Source organism: Chiloscyllium plagiosum, chromosome 1 (assembly GCF_004010195.1).
Source record: "Chiloscyllium plagiosum isolate BGI_BamShark_2017 chromosome 1, ASM401019v2, whole genome shotgun sequence".
NCBI classification, from domain to species: Eukaryota; Metazoa; Chordata; class Chondrichthyes; order Orectolobiformes; family Hemiscylliidae; genus Chiloscyllium; species Chiloscyllium plagiosum.
In genome coordinates this window covers 68442829-68452115 of record NC_057710.1, presented here as the reverse complement: position 1 = coordinate 68452115, position 9287 = coordinate 68442829, and the positions used below count along the sequence as shown (strand labels likewise).

Sequence of the window (9287 nt, the reverse complement as noted above, 5' to 3'; positions counted from 1 at the left end):
AGAGAAGATTGAAAAACCTATTTGGAATTTTTCCATAAAATTAAATAATCATCAATAGAAATATTCCACGGTTGAGAAGAAAACTTTAGGTTTGGAGTTGGTGTTACAACATTTCAACATTTATATTGCCAGTAATGTGTCTGAGACAAGTGAAAAAATTGATCATAACCCCTTAAAGATTTTGAAGAAATTTAAGGACAAAAATTCCAGATTGTTTAAGTGGAGCTTATTATTGCAGCCATTCAATTTGAAAATCATACCCATGGCAGGATGAGAAAACATAATTGCTAACATTTTATTGCAACTTTGATGAAAACAGGCAGAGGCATTTGGTGGCGGGAAAAGAATTGGCCTGGAATAGACTGTTGTAATGAATTTTTGCACACTTAGAATAAATGATATATATATGTTTTGTAGTGTAGTGATAGTGTAGGACTAAGGCTTTTGAAAAATGAACCCACATTTATATATTTATGGCTCATTTTTTAAGGGATGAGATGTGATGATGTGGTTTTAAACAGGACATTTTGTTCTGGTTTCTTTTAGAGACAGGGATTTGTGGATAGCTGATGAGCAGTCTGTGAGAAGATAAACAACTTGGGAGGCCTTGGGTTTTTTTTTTGCAAAGTTGGAACAATAGAAGCAACCTGAATGGCTGTGGTGAAGCTTTCACAGATTCAGGATTTTTAGTTAGCTTTCAGCAGTTATTTCTGGGGTTTCATTTCCGAAGAGGTTGATATTGCCTGTGGCTTTTCTTTTTGGTTTTATATATTGAGAGACACTTTTGCTGTCCATCTTGATATCACTTGCAAATTTCTCCTCAAAATTTATTTTCTCCCTCTTAATTAATTTATTTGACTAGCTTTTGCTGGTTTTTAAAATTTTGGCATCAGGTTTATTTACTTCAGTCTGATGCTGTCATGATTTCCCTGGTTCACCATGGTTGACTTCCCCCTTCTAAGAATTCTTCTTCTTCACTGGTGCATATCTTCACTGTGAGCCCTGGACTATTTTCTTAATTGTCTGCCATTGAGCCTCAACAATCTTTGCTGCTTAGCTCCTTTTCCAGTTCGCTCCAACCAACTCTGCCCTCATTCACTTGCAATAGCCATTATTTAAGGTTAGTACTTTGTTTGTGAGCCCATTTCTCTCTCTTTCTCTGTGTAAGTTAAAGGTAATGCTCTGAAAACTGAACTGTTAACTCAGTGAAAGATCTGGTTACCCAACGGAATGTCATCCATCACCCTGAGGCTGATAGGAATGTGATCTCATCAATGGAAATGGAATGAACTGTGTGAAAGTCCTATCATTCCACTCTTGTGGTTTAGACTCCTGATGCACAAGGTTTTATTTTTTGGCTATTTTTCCCCACCCACAGTCATTGAATAGAAATGCATAGCCTGTATCTTCCTGACTATGTGGGAATGTGTGTGTGCCTGCCTTTAAGGGAGGTACAATTTAATTTTACACTGTAATTATTATTGACCCATTTTGCCACATGCTAAAGATGCAAGTTATGATCAATAGTTATTCTGTGCATGTGGGTGAAACCTGGTGGGAGTCCCTTTTTTTTGTGCTAGCGAGCAGCAATGCAAACATAATGCAATCTAACCTTCTTGGTGATTCAGTTGGACATTTCTGTTTTTAGGATTTCTCATGGAGTAGTACAGTTGATCATGACCACAATTGTCCCATCACAGTCCTAACACAGGCAGTTGGCACAACCACAATGAACTCCTCCTGTGCTGTTATCATTCTTCAATTCTATTTTGTGATGTGACTCCCTCAACAAAGATAAATAATGTTTCTGAGTTTTTCTTTTACCTTACTGGTCTCTTACTGGCAGAGCAAAGGATCAGGCAGTGTTTGGCCATGATATTTCAGTCATCAGGAGCAGACTTGATACACCAGCTCGTCTTATTCTGTTTATCAATTACATATGTTTGTAAACTTGATATTTCAACAGCACTGAACTCCTTTAGCACTACATTAATTTATTGTCTCAGGTCTTGGAGCAGGATTTGACCTCATATTAGATATGAGTTTACAACTAACTCAGTTAAGATGATTCTTCAAATCCATAGAACGCAGAATATGACTGTTTATTTATTGAAACAAAAAAGAGTTGAATATTTATGCTGAACAGGGTAAATTTTACTTTGCTATTTAAACAAAGCATATAGTTAACAATTCAACAACACGTGTGTGATATTTCTCAATTTTTCTGCCATATGCATGTGCAAACTATAAGTTCTATTTCATAACTTCCCTGAACATCTAGCAAGGGATAAATATGTACAGGCTCCTATTTTGAATTTACTTACAGCACATTACTTTAAAATAATCTCAATAAATGGAAAGTAATTGCCAACTCATTTTGCTACACAGGCCACATCGACTTACAGAAGATAGAAATAATGCATAAAACTCTTCATAAACATTTTGTAAGGATCAGGCTGTTTTTTCCTGAATCCATTCAATATACTCCTTTGTGAGCCTTGTATAAATACCAGGCTTTTTGGCAAGTCCGCATTTTTTCCCAAAAGACACAATTCCTCGGAACTCATTTTTACATATCATTGGTCCACCTGAGTCCTCCTGAAATACCAAAAATAATCTGTTATTCTGAAAGTGAAAGACCTGAACACTTGTATTTTGCTAATCCTGTTCAATGCTTTTATGTGTAAGAGTTATTAAGCAGTTATAACTTATTTCTTGGAGATTATGAAGAGAATCAACAAGATGTTTAAGAATCTATGGATTATAGTGTTGATTTAGTAAAAATTGTCCAGCTAGATGAGCTAGATGGCTATCCTCGTCTGTGATATAATATGTCAGGTTTCAAGGAGCTCAAGGGTGATAATGGTGGGCTCTGCATAACTTAGCCAACAGTGGTAAGAGTCTAAATGGTGTCAGCTAAGAAAAAAAAAGAATTTTATCCTCTCATAAAAGAAAGCAAGAACTAAAAGAAATTATGCTTGTGATTGAGAAGACTTCAACGCAAACAGATAACGCTGATTACTAATGACTGCATAGCTCACAAACTTATGTGATACTCAAGATATGTGAATATCCAAGAGATTGACACTAAAAACAATTCAATCCTGACAGAAGATGCACAGAAATGGAAGCAATGTTTTTCAGAAAACCCGAGAAAACATGTGAACATCTCCATCACAGCAGAAAAATACAGGGGAACCATCATTACTGTTGAGTGAATGTTGTATAGAAGATAAAATACATATTTACATTCAAACGGACGACTTCAGTATTGTTAGAAAAAATAAATTTCAAAGATGGACCAAATAAAATGCAAGGTTTTGGACATTGGAAAGAAAATATTCAGTTTAATCCATGGATGATTTCATTTATAACCTCTACATGCTAGTGGGAAGAGATTAATATTGTGAGCTCAAGTTTGAACTTACAAGTAATCAGAATATTGCAGACATTAATAATGAAGCTTTGTCAGATTTATTCCAGTTTAAAGACGACCTTATTTTAGAGAAAGCTGTTCAGGTCATGAAAATAGAAGCCTGAAAGCATAAAAGTTCAGTCCTAAGAAGATAAGACTTGGCATACAAGATCAACAGAATCTATTCATGCCTCAAGGGACAAATTTGCAAAAAATACAGCAAATAAGCCAATGCAATTGGTAGGACAGATACCAAGCACTGAAAATTGTTGCCAATCCTGTGGATCAAAGAAGCCTCACTGGGGTGAATACTTTCTTGTAAAGAAATAAGTCAACTTCAGAAACTTCACTGAAGCAGGGCATAGCCGCAGGAAACATAAAAGCTAAAGAACCACCAAACCATGAGCAAAAATGAGGTGTAGCAATATCCAAGAGAAGATAAAGCCAAAAATATCCGAGGGACAATGTGTGATGCAGACCACTCATTTTGGCATGCACACAATAATATCTTAAACTAGCCATGGGGATCTGTTACACAATATTATTAAATAGTGAGTATTGGCAGACAAAATACAGCCTTTGGATGACAATGGTTGATGGTCCAGGGGCATAGTACTTAACTTTATAAGTTCGCTACAACTGTCCAATCAAGGGGGTCACTAAATATTGGAAAGTTTATGTGGATTTCACTGTCATGAATTTTCCTCTCTAAGTAGAAAGACATGTATTGACCTCAGTCTCAACCAAAACGTGGATGAGGTTAAACAACAACAGGTCAAGTAAATACCATTAGAAACTTTTACTGTGCTTTTACTGTGCTTCATAAACTCAGAGCAGAACCTAAACAAAAAGTAGAACCTATTGAGGTTAGGTATGTCAGTATAAATATTCTGTATCAGGTTTGTCCAGCACTCCCACCCCATACATCCCTTGGACCTAAACAGAAATTGCTGGTTAAGTTCAGCAGGACTGGTAACATCCAAGGAGAGAAATCAAAGTTAATGCTTTGGGTTGAGTGACCCAAACCTCTGTAGCCTGAAACTCTCTGATGATTGCATCCCATCAAGACCTCAAATTCATCTAGCAACCCTTCATCTTGCCTTGCTATTCTCAGGGCTTCTTTCACAAGGCTGAGCACATGCATTTCATTTCCATCTGGGTTTCTTTGTTGTGTCAATGTTAGAAGTAACAATTTATTGTGACGCCTCCCCTCTTTTTCAAATTTTGCTTCCAATATCAGTGAGCTGGAGGAGATGGGAAGGAGAAGAGCTGGGATGATAAAGGAGTGGGATTGTCTTAACACGCTTGTTGTTTTCAGGTACATTGTGAGTAGGATCTATACTGGCTAGCAGCAGCTCTAAACAAATTAACATTAGAAGCCTTGTATCTTCTGGGCAATTAGCCCAAAGGTTCTAAGTGACAGATCCTGGTGGCACCATCAGTGTGAGCTTCAGCTGAGCCCATTTCGGACACTGCATTAGTATAAGCATGCTCCTCAGAAGTTGCAATCCATATATCAACTAAATAGATAAAATAACTTTCTGAATTGCACAAGATGCATTGATTATAGGCAACAAACGTACTTCACTAACTAAAATAATCAATTCTAACTGTTCTGTTCAGACATTGCAACCATTTTTTGAACAATTCAACTTACTCTGCATGCATCTTTTCCACCTCGTTTGTCACCAGCACAGAGCATGTTCTTGGTTATTAAAGGTTTGCCGTTGTAATACTGTCGACTGTTGCACTTTGATCTGTTTATGGTTGTTACATTTACTTCTTTAAGATGGTCAGAGCCCTTATTTGACTTTATGCTTGTCCATCCCCAACCGGCAACTGAGCAGACAGTTCCATCTTTCACATCCAAGTAATGTTTGGGCAGAGGAAGGAGATTTACATACTTGTTAAGTTCTGCCTCAGACTGTAGCTGTAATAATAGAGGGAATTGTTATATCTTCTTTCAAATTCTCTGAAAGTTTTTATTAATCAAGCACAATATTCTATATGACATGAAGTAAATTGTGGATATATTCACAGGCCAGGTAACAACTACGGAGACAATTGATAAGTTAATGATACTTCACTAGAACTAGAACTATGGTGAAGTGACATTAAAACTAAATAGAGCAATGGGAAGGAGGCAGAAACAAATATGCTTTAAAAAGTTGTGAATCTGATATATCCACTAATTCTGTTCTCTCCACAGATGTTGCCTGACCTTCTGACATTTTTCAGCACTACCTGGATTTTATGATTTTCAGTAGGGTGAGGGAGATAGAACAGAGCACTTCCTTCTACCTCCACTTTTACAGTCATCCAACTAAATGGACAGAAAGGATATCGATTGGAGGTGCAGTGGGGACTCTGTGGTTAATTGGGACTGTAGGTACAGGCATCACTGGGCAAAGGGCCAAGGCTGAAAACAAGAAGTTAGTCACGGGTAAAAATTCCAAGGACGCCTGTTCACTAAATGTCTCTTTAATTTTTACTGAAGCCTCATAGAAGTTCAGAAGTTGGTTTTATGAAAAAAAGATGTTGTCTCCTTCCACCAACAGAGCTTTCTGACACATTCAGCACCATCCTAAAGGCAGGCCTTTTCTTCCCGCTTGCGCTATTTCATCATCAAAGCTGCTAAAAACAAACACTTCCCCACTTTCTCATTGCTGACAGCCAAGAAAGCTGATTGATTGATTCATTGTCATGTGTACTGAGGTACAGTGAAATGCATTTTTTTTAAAGAGCAGTACAAGCAGATGATGGTAAGCAAGGATGTTCAGATCAAAAAGAGTTAGGCAGACGCATACAGAGACATGGTAAGAACATGATTAGCAAGGGCAGCATTATTTCGGGCTCGAGAGTCCATTCATCAGGCGGAATTGGGCACTGCAGATGCTGGACATCAGAGTCAAGATTAGAGTGGTGCTGGAAAAGTACAGCAGGTCAGTCAGCATCCAAGGAGCAGGAAAATTGACATTTCAGGCAGGAGCTCTTTTTCAGGAATTCCTGATGAAGAGCGCTTTCCGAAATGTCGATTTTCCTGCTCCTCGGATGCTGCCTGACCTGCTGTGCTTTTCCAGCACCACTCTAATCTTGAATCCATTCATCAGTCTAATAATGGCCAAGAAGAAGCTGTTCCTGAAATTTCTAGTGCCTGTGTTCAGGCTTCTGTATCTTCTGCTGAATGGGTGAGCTTGTAGGAGATCATTACTGGGTGGGAGGAACCTTTGATGATGTTGGCATCCTTTCTGTGGTAGTGGGCCCTGTAAGTGGAGTCCATGGATAGAAGGTTGGATTCTGTGATGGTCTGGGCTGTGCACACAACTTCTCTAGTTCCTTACGGTCCTGGGCAGAGCAGTTGCCATACCAGGCCATTATGCACTCGGACAGTATGCTCTCACTAGTACATCTGTAGAAGTTAGTGAGGGTCCTTATGGACAAGCCAAATATCCTGAGCCACCTGAGGAAGAAAAGGCTTTGTTGTGACTTTCTGACTATCACACCTATGTGGGAAGTCCAGGACAGGTTGTCAGTTATTGTCACTCCAAGGAGCTTGACGTTCTCCACCCTCTCAACCTCAGTTCTGTTGATGAAGATGGGGACATGTTCTGCACCTTTCTTTCTGAAGTCAATGATCAGTTCTTTAGTTTTGCTGATGTTGAGAGAAGAGTTGTTCTCATTGCACCACATCACCACACGCTCTATCTCCCTTCTGTATTTTGACACGTCATTGTTCAATATCTGTCAGGTTACGGTGGTGTCGTCAGTGAACATGCAGATGGTGTTTGGAATTTTGCAAAATAGTCATGGGTGTACAGAGATACAATAGGGGCTGAGAATGTATCGTTGGGGGTCTCCAGTGTTGAGTGTTATTGTGGAGAAGTTGCAGTTACCCAATACAGCAAGCAATAAAAATTTCCAAATATTTGTGTCCTTAACAAGCTCAAGTTCCAAAAGTTTTGGATAGTAGTGCGATGACATTGCATTGCTGCCCTAATGCCTTCATGGTTGTATATGACGATTATGGGGAAGACTGGGCAACCTAAGATAATATACAGCCTCCTTTTTTCCTTTTCAAATTCTACTCCCTGCACCTGTTTTCTTTTGGTCTATATTCTTAAATAGTGCAGCCTTTCTTAATTAGACCAATGATAACAAAAAAAACAGACAAATTTTGAGTGACTAGGCCAGAATGAAATTCTGATGAAATTTGTAAGATGCAACAATTCATTTAATTTGTAAATTTTAACCATCTGTATGTAATATTTTTCTGTACGTCTGATTCAGAGTCAACTTTAAGTCCTAACTCTTTACAAATATGAACATGAAACTTTGATAAATTTAATTAGCTTTATTGTGATAAATGCTTCCCCATGAAGGGATAAAACTTAAATAAAACAAATGTAGGAATTGATCTAAGTTTGCCAAAATGCATTAAGAAACAATTTGAATGGATCGTCTTCACCTTTGACAACCAATTCTTCATCCAGACACACAGAACAGCCACGGGGACCAAACTTGCACCCCAATATGCCAACATTTTTATGCACAGGTTCGAACAAGATTTCTTCTCTATGCAGGATCTTCAACCAACATTGTACACCAGTACAATGATGACATTTTCTTCCTCTGGACCCATGGCGAGGAGTCACTGATAAAACTACACAGTGACATCAACAAGATTCATCCCACCATGGACTACTCTCGACTGTCTGTATCATTCTTGGACACATGCGTCTCCATCAAGGACAGATACCTCAGCACCACACTCTACCGCAAACCCACAGACAACCTCATAATGCTACACTTCTCCAGCTTTCACCCAAAACATATTAAAACAGCCATTCCCTATGGACAAGCCCTACGCATACACCGGATTTGCTCAGATGAGGAGGAACGTGATGGACACCTGGAAGTACTCAAGGATGCCCTCACAAGAACGGGGTACAATGCTCAACTCATCGACCGCCAGTTCCGAAGTGCCACAGCAAGTAACCATAATGACCTCCTCAGGAGACAGGCACGGGCTGCAACTGACAGGGTACCCTTCGTTGTTCAGTACTTCCCAGGGGCTGAAAAATTACGCCATGTTCTTCGTGACCTGCAACACATTATCAATGAGGATGAGCACCTCACCAAGACCTGCCCCACACCTCCACTACTTGCCTTTAAACAACCGCCAAACCTCAAACAGATCATTGTTCGTAGCAAACTGTCCGGCTCTCAGGACAACTCCATACAACCCTGTCATGGTGGACGCTGCAAGACATGTCAGATTGTGGACATAGATACCACTGTTACATGTGGGAACACCTCCCACCTTGTACATGGCAGGTATTCATGTGACTCAGCTAACGTTGTCTATCTTATACATTGCAGACAAGGATGCCCGGAGGCATGGTACATTGGGGAAACCGAGCAAAGGCTATGACAATGGATGAATGGGCACTGCACATTACCAATGAGGTTGAGCACCTCACCAAGACCTTCCCCACACCTCCACTACTTGCCTTTAAATAACCGCCAAACCTCAAACAGATCATTGTTCGTAGCAAACTGCCCAGCTCTCAGGACAACTCCATACAACCCTGTCATGGTGGACGCTGCAAGACGTGTCAGATTGTCAACAACAATCAACAGAAAGGAGGGTTCCCTCCCAGTTGGGGAACACTTCAGTGGTCCAGGACATTCAGCCTCGGACCTTCGGGTGACCATCCTCCAAGGTGGACTTCGGGACAGGCAGCAGAGGAAAGTGGCCAAGCAGAGGCTGATAGCTAAGTTTGGTACCCATAGGGAGGACCTCAACCGGGACCTTGGGTTCATGTCACATTACAGGTGATCACCATTGCACCACACACACACACACAGATAT

The 9287-nt window shown here is 39.7% G+C and overlaps 1 protein-coding gene across 1 annotated transcript in view; it reads right to left on the bottom strand.

The window, feature by feature from the left end:
- Nucleotides 1-2137: 2137 nt before the first annotated feature.
- Nucleotides 2138-9287, bottom strand: part of LOC122554934 (granzyme A-like) — a 12362-nt gene continuing 5212 nt past the window's right edge. The window contains exons 4-5 of the mRNA XM_043700372.1: nucleotides 5073-5345; nucleotides 2138-2598 (exon numbers count right to left, since the gene is read on the bottom strand). Coding sequence (XP_043556307.1) covers nucleotides 2452-2598; nucleotides 5073-5345 — 420 coding nt within the window. The 3' untranslated portion in view covers nucleotides 2138-2451. The remainder of the gene's footprint in view (nucleotides 2599-5072; nucleotides 5346-9287) is intronic.